The 19285-nt window shown below is 34.3% G+C and overlaps 1 protein-coding gene across 3 annotated transcripts in view; it reads left to right on the forward strand.

Annotated features, from left to right (window-relative positions):
- Positions 1–19285, forward strand: part of PRMT3 (protein arginine methyltransferase 3) — a 123955-nt gene that overhangs the window by 69942 nt on the left and 34728 nt on the right. For all 3 annotated transcript variants that reach the window (XM_038569256.1, XM_038569257.1, XM_038569258.1), the window contains 2 exons: positions 8528–8715; positions 10974–11060. In XM_038569256.1, the coding sequence (XP_038425184.1) occupies positions 8528–8715; positions 10974–11060 (275 nt within the window). The remainder of the gene's footprint in view (positions 1–8527; positions 8716–10973; positions 11061–19285) is intronic.

Consider the following 19285-nt stretch of genomic DNA (forward strand, 5'->3'; position numbering starts at 1 on the left):
TAGTATTGACACCAGACAAGAGGGAATTGGAGCAAAATGTTATATAATCAATCATATGAGTAGGGCTTAGAGCTAAGGCATAAAATCATGCTCATCTTCATATGGATGCTCAAAAGTTTTTGACAAAATACAGTTTACATTCTTGATTTTTTTCAATGAGAAGATACAAATAGACACTAACTTATATAATAAAGTATATTTATCTCAACTGGAAGTTTGTATCACGTTTAATGGAGAAATACTAAAAACATTTCCTCTGTAGGCAAAACAAGATTTGGATGACCACTATTATACCATTATTTAATATTTTACCAGAGGTACTGGTCAGTGCTATTAAAAAAGAGAAAGAACGTAGAAGATAAATTAAAAAGGAGATAAAACGAATTCTATTGGTAGATTCTATGATTCAAATCTAGGCACCTCAAGTGAATCAACTGAAAAGTGATAAATAATAAAAGAATTCAGTACATTATTGAGCTATAAAATAACAATTAGAAATAAGCAAAACTTATATGCAAACAGCTTTGCTGCTAAAAGACAGAAGGAAGATGAAATAAAAGGAAAGATAGACCATGTTCTTATAAAAAGAATCAGTGCGATAAGGAAATCAGTTTTCCCAAAATTAATTTAAAATTTAGTGTAATCCAAAAACATTGACATTTGTTGACAATAGATGACAAGTACATGAGAGTTAATTATGTTTTTTTGTTTTTTGTGTATTTGATATTTTTATGGGATAAATTTTACAAAATTGTATAATTCTAACCAACAGTTTGGTTGGGTTTTTTTTTTAATTAGAATTTTAAAATTTTAGTTGTAATGCCAAGGAAAATTGAGATAGAAGGGTACCAGGGTGAGAGAGCCAGGGACAGGAAGACTAGTACTACCAAATATTAAAACACATATTGAGCCTCAATAATTAAAATGGTGTTCTTGAATGGACAGATAAATTGAACAGAATTGAGAATCCTGTTACAAGCCAAATAATACATGGCATCTAATATAATTAAGGAAATAATTTATTGTAGTAAATTATGTTGAGACAGTAAATTATGTGTATGGTATATAGCCCTCTGTGTTAAAAAAAAGAAAACACAATAAACTATAAGGTAAAAAATCCACACACCATAAATATTAAATGAGGCAAGGTTAAATGCAACAACCAACAACAAAAAGGATAAAAAAACTGAAAGGAGACATAGGTGTATTTCCTTATAAACTTGAGGAGTGCGGCTGTCTAAATAAGAACTTGGATTCAGATGCCTTTATTGATTGATACAATTGAATTGAAAGATTGATAAATTTTACTATATTTAAATAAATTTCTAAATGGCAGCATATGCCATATGCAAAGTCATATAAGAAGTACTGACTGAAAAATTTAGTTTCTGTCACTGACATAAATCTAATCTCCTTAACACATAAGTGGATCCTACAAGTAAAAAGACCACAAACCCAGTAGAAAATTGGGCAAGGAATTGAACGGAATCTCACAGAAAAGGAATACCAGTGACTCATAAAAATGTGCTCAGTCTCTGTTCTATTAAGAAAAATGTCCAATTTGAGGACTCTTTGTCCTACTCAAGGTTGCACAGAATACTCCTGTGTTTTTCTTGAAGTCATAACTTTGACATTTAGATCTGTGGTTCATTTCAAATTTATGTGTATAGCGTGAGGTAAACATAGATACTATTATTTTCTTTTCTTTCTTTTTTTTTTTTTTTAAGATTTTATTTATTCATTCATGAGAGGCAGAGGGAGAAGCAGGCTCCATGCAGGGAGCCCGATGTGGGACTCGATCCCGGGTCTCCAGGATCACGCCCTGGGCTGAAGTCAGGCGCTAAACCACTGAGCCACCCAGGGATCCCGATACTACTATTTTCTAGCACTCTTTGTTGAAATGATTTCCTTTCCCATAAATTGCTTGGCATCATTGTTGAAAATTAATTGGCCATGTATGTGTGGATGTGTTTTTGTATTCTGCTCATTTGATCTGTAAGTCTCTCTTCATCAATACCATACTGCCGGGCAGCCCGGGTGGCTCAGCGGTTTAGCGCTGCCTTCGGCCTGGGGAGGAGTGATTCTGGAGACTGCATCCATACAACGCATAGTTACGAAGGCAGTCAGTTCCTAACTCCTTGTTTTCTGATCTCAACAGGGCCTTTTGTTAAAAATATGGATGTTCAGGCCCCATATCTGATCCTTTTGAACCAAAATGTAGGGGGAAAGCCTTATTTTAAGAACTTGTTTATTTATTTATTCATTTATTTGGGTTGGGTTTTTTTAAGAATTTATTTAAAATATACATTTTCCAAAAAAAAAAATAAAATAAAATAAAATAAAATAAAATATACATTTTCCTTTGTATCACCCAAAGTTACTGTTGGAAAAAAAATAGAAATCTACCTTGGCTATTTAACAGAGTAGAACTTTATTAAAAGGACAGATAGGGTAGATTATTAAAAGGATAGATAGGATAGATTAAGTTCTTGTGAGAGCTAGAAAACCAGGCTGGAGGTATACAGCCAGGAATAATGTTCAGAATTATGTTACAGGACTGTTGTTTTGTTTTGTTTTGTTTTGTTTTGTTTTGTTTTTTACAGGACTGGTTTAGATGTAATACCACTATCCTAATACAGGGCACTGACATGTCACATTGCTGATCTTAACAAACAGTAAACATTGCTGCCTCTGAGAAGTAGCCAGAATTTTAGGTGCTTATCATTGGTGAACCTAGGTCATGTGTGCATGCCTAACCTACAAGCGAGAGAGGGGAAGCAAGCTTCTGTCATTTTCAACTTCTGTAGAGGGAAGCAAGCCCTGCCTTGTAACAGAGAATTTCTACAAGTAGTTCAGAAGGGGGCAGCAAAATAGAGTGGGCGATATATAGGATACATTCTTCACCAATAGATCTGTCTCTCCACAGTTTTGCATTGGAAACCTGATCTCTGCTACTAAGAAATAGCCTCTGTTGTAACGTCCCTATTTGTTTCTGTACCTTCCTAGCTATTTCCTTCTCTATGTGGAAACCTGAATTGTACAGCTTACTCACTGCTCCTTCATTTCTACTTGGTTGCTTTCCTTTTTAGTGTTTCTTTTCGCACCATGTACTTCCATAACTCAGCTGGAATAAGTAAAGCTGAATGTTTCCATTTTCCTCACTTTGCCCTGAAGTGTTATTAATCTCCAATCTTTCTCAACCCTTTTCTCCTTCCTCTTTCTCCTTGAACAAGTGCTCATTTACCTTAGGAAAATGGAGTTCCTCTTTCCCTTTCTTCCATTTGAAAACCATAAAATGTAGCTTCATGCATAATGGAAAGCATATAGATTTTGCAATTAGACTTTTTGTTGAATCCCTTTGTCAGATACAGTTATAGTTACCCACTTAGCTGATTAAGACTGGTAACGTGAGCAAGTTACTTTACCGCTACTAATGTCAGTTTTCTTATCTGTAAAATGAGGATTATAATCTAGCTTAATAGAATCAAACAAAAATCTAAATGAGATGCTCGAAATGAAGTAGTTGCTCAATAAAGGTTAATCCCCCTCCTGAGTTACATCTGATAAACTGTAGATTTACAGTATAATGAGCTATAGCTAGTAAAATGAGATTAGTATTAGGTTTATACCGTATAAAAATTTTGAAATGAATTTAAACATTGTGCTATGAAGACTTGACTTTCACATAATTTATCTTCGTATAATCAGCCACTGATCATGGTTCATAGTGCTTGAAGGTTTCCTTTAGTATTTCTATAATTCACTGTCTACTTCCTCATTTTCAGATCTGCATTTTTCACATTTGTTATTTTTGTTTGGTTCGGTGATCTTGCAGTAGTATCATTTTCTACTTTTTTTCAATACATAATTTCTCAGTAAAAACTGTAGCTATATTTTAGCCTAGCTAAGCTGGGTCTAGTCACTATTTATTTATAAGCTAATGATAGGACAGTGTTTCCAATTTCCAAATCAGAATTAATTTTGTTAAGATATTCTTATTATATAAGTTGGAAATTGATTTTTAAGCTTATCCAACTTTAGATATTTACTGACTTTGTAACTTGATAGTATACTTCCCTTTATATATATATATCAATCATTTTGTCATTGACTGTTAGTTTACTAAAATCTTTCTCCATATCATTGATGTATATTGTGAGTGAGTAGAATAGTTTATTTTGACTTATCATCTCCTTTTGTTCTAAAACCTTTTTATTCTCTGGTTATTTATATACATGCAGTGATGCCATTGCTTACAAGGAATTGTTTCTTTATGCATCTCAGTCTTACCCTTTAGTGTCCAAAAGTTTGCGAGGCATTTCTAAGGGATAAAGGATTTCCCATCTTTATCTATTCACCATGTGAGCTGTTCTAGTGACAAATGAATTCTGGGCAGTGAATCGAGAAGGACACAGATGTCAAAGCCATGAATTTATAAATGGTCTGTTAAGAGGGTGCTTTGTCCAATCAGCGCTTTGTTAATTTCACCTACAAGAAGGAATAATTACTCAGTTTTGCTTCTATCTGGCAAAAACCAAATGACAAATGTGTCACAATGTGAAGGTAAAGGGTTAGTCAAGATTCTGGCAGGTGGCCCAAAATTTTAGCCAGCTGTGAGGAGGTGGATATGGAACTAAACTGACCTATAACACTGATTACAGGTCCTTTATGAATATTCATAGCTCTAACAAAGATAGAATTAATTTCGTTTTTAAATGTTAACAAAAAACATTTTCTGTATCTTTGTGAAATATAATTACCTTGAAAAATATACCTCAACGCTAGAAAAAGTAAAATCATACTTCTTCCAGTTGCTTATTACAAAAATATTTTTAAACTTTTTAAAGTTTATTTTAGTAGTAGCTTTTCGTTATGAAAAATTATCCCAGGGGATCCCTGGGTGGCTCAGCGGTTTGGCGCCTGCCTTTGGCCCAGGGTGTGATCCTGGAGTCCCGGGATCGAGTTCCACGTCGGGCTCCCGGCATGAAGCCTGCTTCTCCCTCTGCCTGTGTCTCTGCCTCTCTCTCTCTCTCTCTCTCTCTCTGTCATGAATAAATAAATAAAATCTTTAAAAAGAAAAAAAAAAGAAAAATCATCCTTATTTCTTAGTAGTAGTACTAGTATATCATAGTGCTTGAATACAGAGCCAGAGATCAGAAAACTTTTTCTACAAAATGCCGGACAATAGTATTTTCAGTTTTATAAGCCATCCGGTCTCTGTCCGAACTACTCAACTTTGCCACTGGAACACAGTGCAGCCCTAGACCATAGGTAAGTAAGTGAGGGTGGCAGTGTTCCAGTTAAACTGTTTACAGAAACAGGCAGGGGACTGAATTTGACCCATGGACCTTGTTTGCCAGCCCCTGATATAGAGAATAATTATTTTTTTTTAATTTTTCACTAAGATTTTTCATAATTGAAATAGAAGAACTCTGAGCTATGTTAAGTGATTTGTATGTCTGTGCACATTGTAACTCTGAAGGATATTCAGTTTCCCATAGACTACAGTGTGACTGGCACTCCCTGAGGTAGTACAATATGGTGGCTCTGATAATGACCTCCCTCATCCGTTTCTCCCACATCTCTATCAAGGGTATCCATATCTGGCCTGCTGCCTGTTTTTGTAGATAAAGTTTTATTGGAACATAGCCAAGCTCATTTATTTACTTATTGTCTGTAGCTGCTTTCACAGTTACAGGGGCAAAGATAAGTAGTTTCAACAAAGACCATATGGCCCACAAAACCTGAAATAGTTACTTTATAGAAAAGGTGTGCTGATCCCTGATCTGTACCCTTACTATATTCCTTTTTAAGGATGAAGTTCCAGGGGAAAATGTGGGAAACTTGAATGATTGTCATATTAAGTCCAACAAAGGATATCTAAAGAAGTTGCCAGATATCTAAAGTTGCTTTAGAATTCTGTTTCTTCTTCAGTATTTCTCATCTAAGGATTTGGTTCAAGAAACTAAACATGCTTTCCTATAGCTGATACTCTTGCTGGATCAGCATAGTCAACAAAATAAATGCTTTGAAGAATTGATAATAGGAATTAAAATACAGTCAAGAGGCTCACCATGGCTGTGGAAGAGGAGGAGAGTAGAAGTGACTCATGGTACATGGCAGCCAACTCTAGCATGGTGCAGCTATCACATCTGCCTCACCTACCCCCTTTGGGAGGACTTGAGAAACTTCTTATCAGTGACATAGCACCAAGTACTTTTTCTGGGTATCTCACACGTCAGGCTTGAAAGGAGCAATAGCTTTGATGCCAATAGATTTTATCATGGGCTTTATTTTTTATTTGGAAGATCATTTAGTGCTGCTGTCATTGAATAATAAATTCCTAAGGCTGTGGATAGAAATAAAGTTTGGGGGAAAGGGAGGCTTATTTTCTACAGTTTAAGTCTGAAGGCTAGTTAATCTTTTGTGCATTTCTTTGGTACATATATACTTACATTCAGTTTAGTGATATAAGAAAATGTGATTTATATTTTAATTCATGAATCCCCTGAATCTTATTTGAAGGACAAAGTTAATTTTGTTATTTGTCAGAGAAAAAAAATCAATATTTTTTTATTTTGGTGCTATACAGACTTTGTACCCTTATTATTAGAGTTGTTTCTTCCTGAATCACTCTTTTCCTCTCGCCTCTCTTAACACTTACTCTGTTGGTATTCTTGCTTTGGTGGCCCCAGCTTCTCAGCCATTTATTATCAGCCTTCTTTTCTTCTATACATCCCTTAAATCCTGGTACTCATCATGTACTCTCCCTAGATGATTTGATGAGCTCCAGTAACTTACATTTCCATTCATATGATCATGGTCCCAAGTTTATATCTTGAACCCAGATCATATCTTAAATTTCAGTCCCATCTATTCAGCTGCTTATTGGATATTTTTACGCATTTGTCCTATAAGCACTGAATTCTTACGTTCCTCTTTAATCTGCCCTTATTTATTCCCTAATGTAATGGTTAGTACCACAATCTTCTCAGCTGCTAAAACTGTTGTCCTTGACTCTTTCCTCTTCATCACCTCCACAGCCAGCCAGTCCTCTGAGTTTTTCCTCCTTAAATATCCCTTGAACAATGTGGGAGTTAGGGACATCAACTGCCCCACCTCCTGTGTGGTCAAAAGTCTATAACTTTTGACTCCCCAAAAACTTAACTACTAATAGCCTACTGTTGACTGGAAGCCTTACCAGTAACCTCAACAATCGATTAACACGTTTTGTATGTTGTATGTATTATATACTGTAGTCTTACAATAAAGTAAGCTAGAGAAAAGAAAATGTTATTAATAAAATCATAAGAAAGAGAAAATACATTTACAGTACTGTATTTATCCAAAAAAATTCCATGTATAAGTGAACCCGCGCAGTTCAAACCTGTGTTGCTCAAGGGTCAGCTGTATGTATATCTCCCCCTTTCCATTCCCACAGCCGTTGTTCTACTTCAGGTCGCCTAGGTTATTACAACTATATCTTATTTTGTCTTTGTCTTAATCTTGCATCTTCCCATTCATTCTTCACTTTTACTCCATCTGGCTTTTCCAAACCAAAATCTGATTGAGTTGTAACCCTATGTGAAATTGTTCACAGCCTTGTCATTATTAGAATAAAATCCAGTTTACTAACATGATTTACCCAGCCAAGGTTTCTCTGCTCCCTTCTTACCTTTCTAGTCTTATATCTCTTTCTCTCAAATTAAAGTGTATACAACTGTGACCCTATAAGCACACTGCTTGCTCTGCCTAGAACACTCCCTCCCCACTCCTAATTTATGTCGTCTTCAGTTCTTATAAAATACCCCAACACCCCTGCTATAGCCACATATGAATTAGCTATTTTTGCTGTGAGCTCCCCCAGTACCTTTTACCTCCCCTTTTCTTAGTATATATTGTATCACAAATAATTGCCCATTTATTTGTCAGAATTGTCTAAATATAAGTTTCCTGAGAATAGGGACATGGACATGAATCCACAGTCTATACATCAGAAGAACTTACCTAGTACATACTTGATGCTATGATAAGCATTTCCTTTTTAATAAATAAGGAACCATAAAATTCCATCATGATGTTTTTACATGTCACATACCTTTTTAAGTGATTTGTCTCTTTCTACATGTTACAGAATAATGTACAAAGATTTATCTATCTTTTTAATGTCAACATTTTTAAGTTTAATACGAATAAATATGTTCATTTCAGGTTTTTTAATTGTGCCATCTTGTTTTAATTATTGTAATTCAAACCTATCATTGAAATCCTTATTTGAATCTTGCCATTACTGTAACAGAAATTTTTTTTTTAAGAGGCTATTTAAAACATAGGAGCTAGGTTATTTTCCCTCATCTACACCTCTGTTAATCTTTCACTGCTAGTAATTCTTACCAATGATATTGGTACTTATATTTAGCTAGTAATTGATACTGATGACTCTGGTATTTATATTTAGCCTTTAAAGAAATATATTTTGCCACAAAGGGAGATAATGGTAAATTGTTGGGTATTTTATCTGTTACAGTCTACCCTGATATTTGTACTATCAGCCTTGTGGCAGTAAGTGATATGAATAAACATGCTGATCGAATTGCGTTTTGGGATAATGTCTATGGCTTCAACATGTCTTGTATGAAGAAAGCAGTTATTCCAGAAGCTGTTGTGGAAGTTTTAGATCCGAAGACTCTGATTTCAGATGCTTGTAGTATTAAGGTAGGGGTTTTTACTTTTATTTTCACAGAATTGCCATTTTTTGTTAGTTTTCATGTATGAATTCAGTATTTGAAATTAATATATTGATATTATATATTAATATTAATATATTGATATTATTGATTATATTGCCTTCAAAACAGTGATTAGTCTTCCTATATTAACCAATCTAATGTACCTTAAGGTTACAATATTTACCAGTTGACTATATCATCCTTTGGAATCACTTCTTTTTTTTTTTTTTTTTTTTTGGAATCACTTCTCTTTGTATATCAAAGTTCCTTATACTGAGAGGTTTGAAGGCAAAAAAAAAAATCCTGCTTCATCACCACTTACCTGGCCTTATTCTAGTTTCTCATTTATAGCCATTTATAGCCAGATTATTCAGTCATATCATATATTCTGCACAGTTTAAAGTCTCACATTCAAGTTTCTTCTGCCTTTTTAGATTAAGTAATTACAGTGAATTTGCCTATGCAACTAAAGCCCTACTCTTTTCAGATTTCTAAATTAATTCCTTTTATATTTTAAAATCTTACTGTTCACCACGTCAGTCTAGTTTTATTGTGAATTTTGTTGTGTCAGATTTACATGGGATAGGTTAAATAACTTTGCAGTGAAAAGTCATTGCCTTTCTTAAAAATGTCTTAATTTGTTTCAATTAGATAAATATAGTTTGTTCAGTTTTAGGTTCAGAACATTGTCTCATTTTTATAGTCATCCTGTTACTTTCATAGCATCAATAATTATCCTCTACATAAAATATTCAATAAAATATTTGTTAATGTTCTTAAAAGATAAAATATTTAAAGTTGGCATAGAATAATAAACATAAATGTTTCTCAACAAGAGCAAGCTGATTAAAATTGCATCAGCCTTTAAGAAAAAAACTATAGCCTGGTTAATGATTATAGGACTATATAGAGTGCTCTGGTACACTGATAGTAAGAGATTTATTTGTATTCTTTTGATTCTGGGTAGGAGTGTACAGTTATAACCTCAGCCTCAAGGCTGTACAAAAAAGAGGGAGGGAGGGGCTAATTTTTCTCTCTGGTGCTCTCTTCGTTTAATGTTAAAAACTGCTATGAATAAATAGTTGAAATAGAAAATTTTAGACTGAAAACAAAGGTGTTTAAAAAGTACACATAACCTTCTGGTTTTTTTAAACATTAATCAATTATTTATTTGTTTGTTTAGGTAAATATATTTTGTTCCATGTTCCACAATCCTCTACAAATAAAAGGCAACCACATTGTAACTTCTTTAAATTTTTCTCAAGCTATTTAAAAGAGGATAATGCCCCTGGTATATAGTCCTATGGATTGTGTATGCTGTATCATAATCTACTCATGGCAAGTCAGGCCTTCATGGCCTTCTTTCTGGTCCTGTTCCAACTGCCATGGTTGGTATCCATCTGCTCTCCATAGTGAAGTTAAGGAGGATGTGAACCAGGATAGAACAGGAAAATAAAGCTCTTTGGCCATTGTCTTCCTGAGTTGAATCTTTTTCATTGGTTTGGCTCTTTGATTTTAACTGTTAGGATTTTTCCTAATATCTAACAAACTTACTTTGAATGCAATTACAGAAAGGAATTCTAAAATACCTTACCCTTTTCATTAGTTTATGTTTTCAAGTTGGAATTTCCTACAAAAATTTTGACTCTTAAAAAAAAAAATGTTGACTCTTATCCTTGCATAATTTATAACAAATATGTACCACCAGTGGTATACAATATAATTTTAGTTGGAAAACAAGAATTTTATTTGAAAGTATCTTAATGGGATCCCTGGGTGGCGCAGCGGTTTGGCGCCTGCCTTTGGCCCAGGGCGCGATCCTGGAGACCCGGGATCGAATCCCACGTCAGGCTCCCTGGTGCATGGAGCCTGCTTCTCCCTCTGCCTGTGTCTCTGCCTCTCTCTCTCTCTCTCTCTGTGACTATCATAAATAAATAAAAAAAATTAAAAAAAAAAAAAAGTATCTTAATGTATCTTAGAACTTTAGCACATCAGAGCCATGATTTGATATATAATATTCTTACAAGAAGCCTAAGTAAAAAACTACTAATTTGGTTTAAACAGAAATCAACTAAATGATAATATTAGTAGCCTTTAAATTTGGAAACAACCCCAGAAGTGGGGTTTGAATGATTAAACAGTAATTCTTTTTGCATAAAAAAGAAGTAATATTTATCTGTTTGCTTTGGGTTCTGTTTTTGCTATTTTTACTAAATTCTTCCTTCACTCTTTTTTAATGGGTAGCAAATAGATTGCCATACAACATCTGTCTCAGCTTTGGAGTTTTCTTCAGATTTTACCCTGCAAATTACAAAGACATCCATGTGCACGGTAAGCTGTTTCATTCACCTTTCACAAATCTCACTAGCAGTGCAGTTGATTGGCAGGCTAATGAATTAATTACCAGACTTGTGATAAATGAAAAAGACGATTGCCTGTGACAGTCTATCTTTGCCTTTGTTAGACTATTGAACAGATCGGTTTTGACAGACTTCAAAAAAGTTAGTTTAGTTCGGAGGAGAAAGTATTAAGATACCATATTTGCAAAATGATTTTTCTTTATAGAGTCTTCCTTATTGCCTCTCATGTAACCAATTGAGAGCACTCATCTTTATCTTCACAGAGAAGTTCATGTCCTGCCCCTCCTAATAACTCTACACTCACTCAGTGTAGGTGGAAGTAAAATATGTCTACTTGGTGTAATATTTTATATTCCTGTGTAAAACATAGTAAAGAAACTGATCATTTACCTTTCTTTAAAGAAGCATCCCGATGTAATAGGAAAAGTATGGGTATTAGAAAAGTTCAACAAATCTAGATTCACATTTGGTTCTGCCACTCTCTAGTCTGAAATTATTTGCTCAAGTTGCCTAGGTAATCTGTACTTCAGGCTAATCAGCTCTTTAAGAAAAATGGTAATAATTTCTGTCTTGTAGACTATTTACACACATTAATTAGTTAAAATATGTGGATGCACCTACAAAGTAGCCAGAAATGTTAGGTTATTAAAATGTATTTGGGGATCTCCGGGTGGCTGAGCGGTTTAGCGCCTGCCTTCCGCCCAGGGTGTGATCCTGGGGTCCTGGGATCAAGTCCCACATCAGGCTCCCTGCATGGAGCCTGCTTCTCCCTTTGCCTGTGCCTCTGCTTCTCTCTCTCTCTCTCTCTCTCTGTCTCTCATGAATAAGTAAATCGAATCTTTAAAAAAATAAAAAATAAAATGTATTTAAATGTTTTCTTAAATAATTTCTAAATGTATGTTAATACTAACATAGAAGACTCAGAATGTTAAAAAAATGTGGACCTTAAAGTATGAAGTTACATAGGTGGTACTGATATATTTTAAAAATTAACTATATAGTTTTTGAAATATTAATTATACCTTAAAATACTAAAATTTTACTGAAAACTATATAGTCAAGAACTGTGTGAAACAGATTATAGTCATGTTAATTTTTTTTAAAGATTTTATTCATTTATTCATAAGAGACACAGAGAGCGAGAGAAAGAGAGAGAGGCAGAGGGAGAAGCAAGCTCCATGCAGGGAGCCCGATGTGGGACTTGATCCCAGGACCCCAGGATCACGCCCCGGGCTGAAGGCAGGCGCTCAACCGCTGAGCCATCCAGGGATCCCCAGTCATGTTAACTTTGACTCTTGAACCTGATTTTTTAAAAGATTGACATACAAAAGATTTTATGACTTCTTAAAAATTGTTTCCATTTAAAAAAAGTTTCCATTTATTTTGACCCAGTTGTTATTTGATATCCAAGACATTATATTTGTTTAACTGATCAAAAACAAAATTTCATTCTTCCCATTCATTTCTCCCAGATTTTCGAGTTGTACTTTTTAGTAATTGAAATGATTTGGTCAATTGAAATTATAGGCTAAAGACTTTAACTCTTAGATTTATTCTGTGTTTGATGTTAGTAATCCTTGAGAGTTAAAAAAAAAAAAAAGACCTCTTGATTAATGACAGTTGATCGATCTATAAGGGAATTCTTAGACAGAAATTACCATATTACCAGTATTATTAATTATTATTTCAAATCTTCGTTCATTGTCTTTCACATGAATCAGAGTAAAGCCAATATAAAACTGTAGTGAAGACCTCAAAAGCTCTTTGTTTTTAATTATGCATATTTTTTTAACTTTAGGTAGACAAATGGGTTTACTGAGTTTTTTTGAAATGTTCTTTATTTTTTGGGTTATTGGTCAGGGTTCTTAGTTTCAGACAGCAAAGCCCAAATCAGCTTGTTAAAAGCAAAAGGTGATTTACTAAAGAATTAAATAACATAATTCCAGACACATTGGGAGAACTAAAGGAATAGACTATATTTTGAACTTCTACAAAACATTCTTAAACCACATCCTAGAACTAGCCTCCTACAAAGCTGCCTGTACCACTGCAGGCCCTGGAAATCCTAATGCCCTTGGTCCTCTTAAGTAAGTGGTAGGCACCACTGATAACCCCAGATGAACAGAACTCTTCACTACCATCCTGTTCCTATCCTTCCTTCCCAGGTCATGCTGTTCAGTTCTTCCTTATAGATCTTCATTCATCACTTCTATTTGGCTGCACATAGATCATGTTGGCCCTAGCAATTAAAAAGTCTTAGGAAGGGGATCTCTGGTTGGCTTAGCAGTTTAGAGCTTGCCTTTGGCCTAGGGTGTGATCCTGGAGTCCTGGGAACGAGTCCCACATCGGGCTCCTTGCATGGAGCCTGCTTCTCCCTCTGCCTGTGTCTCTGCCTCTCTTTCTCTCTGTGTCTCTCATGAGTAAATAAATAAAATCTTTAAAAAAAAAAGTCTTAGGAAGTAATTTCAGCTATTGTGTTAGGCCACAGAGTTTCATAATGCATACATAGAATTATTTTCTATTCCTGTTATTTGCCATAGAGTATAAAAAGCTTTATGTTGAAAGACATTATACTTATCCTTTAATGATTTTGGTTTTATTCTGTATATTTAAAAAAATAAAATAGGGACGCCTGGTTGGCTCAGCGGTTGGGTGTCTGCTAGAGTGTGATCCTGGAGTCCTGGGATCGAGTCCCACATCGGGCTCCGTGCATGGAGCCTGCTTCTCCCTCTGCCTATATCTCTGCCTCTCTCTATCATGAAAAAATAAATAAAAATCTTAAAAAAAAAAAAAAAGAAATAAAACACCAAAAAAAGTGATAAAGTCTGTTTAACACAAAGAATGTAATCAGGATTTTTGTATTAAAGAACGTATCAAATAGGTACTTGCTTCATTTGTTCCTGTATAGTCAGAGTTCCATAATAAAAATGAATCAAAAAGAAACTGTTATATTACTTGATATCTGTAAAGAGCCTTTTAAATTTGTATTTTTATTCCCAACTTGCCTGAATGATTTTAATTATAAAAGTCTGAAAATGAAATAGTTCCGGGGTTTAGGAAGAAAGTGACAGAAGGTTGAAGTGGACTTGCAGTGTCTGATCACTGCTGATAAACATACTTCTGTAACTTACCTTTGAGAGGAATATATAGTCTCAGACCATATTTATTGAATGTGTGCCTGGTACCAAACATACAGATTTTAGTACTTATTCAATGTTAACCCTTCTGAGATTATTCTGTAAAATAATTTGCCAATATAAATTGTCTTGGCGATAATGTCTCAGTCATTGAACACTTGGAAGTCACATAATGTACTAATCACTTTAAAGTCATTTCATTTACTCTTCTTAACTATTTGAAGAAAGTGCTAATCTTCCCATTTTATGGGTAAAGAAAAATAAAATACTATGTCTTACTTGTGAAATATCCTGACCCCCTAAAAATCCCTTTAGTGGGATTGTACGCACTATTAAAGGAAGATAAAAGAAGCTTACAAATGAGATATTCCAGGTGTGGAAGAAAGGAGGTAGCATGTTACATTTGAAATAGATCTAAAAAATGGGATTCTTGGCCCATAGTGTAGCAGTTGTTGGTAGGGAGAGAGAAAGAGAGTTAATCAAAATGCACTCTTCCTCTGAGATAGGGCTGACAGATTTATGTGATAACATGTCGCATATCCCATCCTCTTTGCTGCAGAGAAAAAGATCTCCAATTTTTTTTTCTTCACATGTTCAGAGCAAATTTATTATTTGGTCAAGCACCTACATGTCTTAGGAACTTTCCTTCCCGGCATGCTTACCTAACAGGAGACTGACATAAGGTTCTGTGGTCTATAATGCCTTTATTACATTTTCATTATCTGTGAGTCCCAACTACCCATCCGTATCTACTCCAACTATCTTTTGCTCTTTGAGATGGTGCCAACTTCTTAAACTATTTTCTCCTACCAACCATCTGGAGCTATTATGCAAGCCTAGTCTCTAAGGCTACTTTTGAATAGATAGATTATTCGCCTGGTTACTTGGGAATAATCCACAACAAAGGTATTAAAAAGGATGAGTGCCTAATTGGAACTTTGTTTCTCCTTTATGTTGTAAGAAGAATTAGTGAAAATACTAAAAAAAAGAAAAAAGAAAAAAATACAATGCCTGCCAAAGAGATGGAAAAGTTACTTTGGGGAGGAAGAGGTATGGCTTTTTTAGATAAAGAAAAATATCTACTTTTGTCCTGCTGAGTGCAGACCTTCAAATATATTAAATACTTTTTTCCTTGAACTTGAACACACAGCCAAAAAGTAAGATGGATGATTTCTCTGAGTAGTTAAGCCCATTTTAAATATATGCATAACAATTTATTTCTAATGAGATTCTAGCCTAATTTGTAGCCTAATTAAAATATTAGAGGAAATTGGATTTTTCAAAGTAACAAGATGCTAAGGACACCCCCTTTGCATTTAATTTCAAAAGCATGTGTGCTGTAGACTGATAGTGTTTTTAGTTGGCTTTCTCAAGTTTCTTAGAACCGTTATTAGAAAACATCTTTTCTTTGCAATCTTCACTACCAACACGGCACATACACACACCACAGAAGAAATTTGATAGAATTTTTAATGTAGTGTTTTGCATTAACAAACTTTTTTGTGTTAAACATGATACGATAATCACACATAAGTGTCTTAGATCTTGGTTAAAGGATTATTTTCCAGTGAATACTAGTAGCACATACATAGTTATTTTCTGAGCATTTTTTATGTGTCATGATATATTGACAGTTTAGGTCAAATTGCCTTTGTTTTTATGATGGGATATGAAGTTTAGTTGGCACCTATCATAACAGCCTGCCTAACCTTGCAGTAAATGAGCAATACAGTCTATTATTATATGGAGAGTTTATAAGAGTTCAAAAGCAGGTGGTTTAAAGCCATATAATTTAGATCTAATACATTTTATTTTGTGAGTTTTAGTTTATTTTTAATGTTCTTTATGAAATTGTGTAATATTCCCCCTCCATGTTCCAGCAGCATTTATATTGTCATCTGTCATGCTTAATGATACAGTCAGGCATCCTTTTTCATAACCCTACATATACTTTAAATGACTTTTCATACTTTTATATAAGAAATGAGTTGTTTACTGTGAAAATATTTAAGATGATTTTATCAGATTATATACTCAAAAAAGTCTGTGACAGGTAAAGAATTTTATTTGATACATTAACTCTTAGAGCAATCATTTTTATATATTAATTTCATCATTTTTTCTTTTATTCTACATCTCTGTTAGCATGTGCTGAAACAATGACTGGTACAACAATGTTCAGTTTGTATAAACTTTCCTTAATATATTTTTAAACCTCATTTAACAAAGAGTGTTATTTTTCCCAGAGATTTTCATTTTATTACAGTTGCTAAATTAAATATGAGCCAATGGAGTAAATAAAAAACAGATTTTTTTCATTTTTTTCTTTATATTTGTATTTAAAAACTTTTTACAATAAAATCTTTTGGATTTTATCAAAATACATTAATATGAGTACAGTGGCATTGAGAGGTATTTAATTTTTTCTCATAACTTTTAAAATCATTAATATAAGAATTTGTATCAATAGATACTTCAGTTTGTTAAACAAATATTAAATACTGACTATGTCCCAGGCATTTGTCTGAAATCTGTGCACAAATGTGCACACACATGACACAAAAAACCCATTCTCTGTCCTGAAAAGGCACTCAAGTGAGAGGAGACAGGTGCTAAGAAGATTTCAGTATGAATATAAAATTATGACTATAGATACACATACAGAGGTGTGGGAACAGGAGCACAAAAGAGGTATTTTCTGGAGGAAAATTGTAGTTGGTAATTAAATTTTATAGCCAAGATCCTCTGAGGAAGAAAAAAACAGTTTGCCCCTCAGAAAGATTTTATTTTAAATGGGGAAACCTGGGATCCCTAGGTGGCTTAGCAGCTTAGCACCTGCCTTCGGCCCAGGGCATGATCCTAGAGTCCTGGGATCAAGTCCCACATCGGGCTCCCTGCATGGAGCCTGCTTCTCCCTCTGCCTGTGTCTCTGCCTCTCTCTCTCTTTCTCTCTCTCTCTCTCTTTGTGTCTCTCATGAATAAATAAATAAAATCTTTAAAAATTGTTTTAAAAAGAAAACAAATAAGGAAACCTGTTTCCAAGGATGAAAAAGTTGAAGGAAAAGACTGAAGTATAGTAGCCATTTAAAAAGTTCACTTTGGGATAATTTCTATTTACCTATTTTTTAATTCACTGGTCTTTTCTTCATCTGTCTTCCTTTTACTGTTAAGATAGCCCCTTAATACTTTCATGTTAAATAACATGTTTTTCAGTTACAGAATTTCTATTTTCATTTTTTGAGCTATCATTCTTTTTTATTTTAACCAAATTGGTCAATATTTTTATCTAAATTTCTTAACATGTTTTTAATTGTTCTTTTAAGGTCTGTTGCTACTTCCCTAAGCCAACTGTGATTCTACTTCTGTTACCTTTTTTTTTTTTTTTTAAGTTTTATTTATTTAAGTAATCTCTATACCCAGTGTGGGGTTCAAATCACAACTCCAAGACCCAAGAGTTGTGCACTCCCCTGACTGAGCCAGCCAGGCGTCCCTGTTGCTTTTTTTCTTTTGATTTTGAGTCACATTTTCCTGTTCTCATATTTCATAATTTTATATTTTGTGCTAGCCATTATATGAAAAGCTAATACAAACTAAAATAAGTAATATTTTCCCCTAGAAGGGCTTCCACTTACCTCTGGCAACTAGGATTGAAGGGCTGATCCCTTTTATTTAATCTGGAATTGAGCTTGGTCAGGGCTGGGTACCACTGCAGTTAATTTCCAGTGTCTTTGACACGGATCAGGCCCCTCCCTTTCTTTAGTTTCCTGAGAAGACATCAAAATGTAGCTAAGTTTAGGGAGAAGGAAAAAGTCAGGATATTTTGAGGTTAGGAAATCTGATCTTCGTGGATCTTTCAGTGCAGAGCAGGAGGTTTGCAGGGGAAGGAAGGGTTATGATGCAGATTTGGCATGGGTCATGATCTAGTTGAGAATTGGTAGATACAATGAGAGTGTGAGTTTCAAAGTCAATCTAGAAGAGTAAACAGTCTAGTTGAGTGAGTCATCTCTCTTAAGAAGAGGGTATTTATTCTCAGGATTAGTTGAAAGGTCTGTTTTATAAATAGATTTCTTAGGTGCCTAAAACAAATAACTTCATCTTCCTGGGCAAGTTTCTGGAATAGCAGAGAGAGTTGAATAGAAATGTCATGTTAATGGTGACCGTGAACAGTGTAGTTGTAGAAGATTTTGGCTTTGGGACCTAAGCATTGCAAGAAAACCTCTGCCTGCTTTGCCGCACAACCGCCAGCTTCATCCACCTTTTAGGTTTGCTAGCTCTGCCTGTCACGTTTCTCCAGATTCTAGTACATCATACCGGCTCAGACCTGTGCATAAAAATTGGCCAAGTTCTAGATCCAACTAGGTTTCTGTGCCTATGGCATTTTTGCTCTTTTTCCCACCCCGGGCCTCAGCATTGGGTAAATGGCCTCATGTATGAAAGCCACTGTTTCTCTGCTCAAGTGGGGAGGGCTGGCTGGAAATAGTTCATCTAGACTTCTTTGCCTCCAAGGTTGTTCGATGGTTTTAATGAAAAATATGATTGTTTAGGGATTTTTTGTTGTTTTTCTTGTTGTATCATAGTATCTTTTGCAAACCTCTACATCCTAACTAGAAACAGAAGTCCCTGCATACGTTGTTTTTAAAAAGACAATCTGGAAAGTCTGGGCTTACATATTGAGGATTTTTTAAAGTTAGGAAAACAAATTTAGTCCATGAACTAAAACTAAATTGTATGTTACCTCCCAATTCTCATTTTTTTCTCATTTTAATGACATACTTGGTAAATTATAGAAAGATATATTTAAGAGGTGCTGATGTTTAGCTTTTGATGGAGTAAAAGCAAGTCTTTGGTTTACATTTTTAAGGGTAATGGAAGTGTTATTAAATGAAACTTTAAAATGTTTAAAATTCAAACTTTAATGATTCCTTATTCATAGTAGTCTTTGTTTTTATTTTACTTTTTAATTAAGCTTTAAATTTTTCTAATGGCTTACAAAAAAACTTCAAATGAGCCTATTTCTTTGTAATTGTGTACTTAAATCTTCTTTCAAGGCATTTGAAAA

This window comes from Canis lupus, chromosome 21, assembly GCF_011100685.1.
Source record: "Canis lupus familiaris isolate Mischka breed German Shepherd chromosome 21, alternate assembly UU_Cfam_GSD_1.0, whole genome shotgun sequence".
Lineage (NCBI taxonomy): Eukaryota > Metazoa > Chordata > Mammalia > Carnivora > Canidae > Canis > Canis lupus.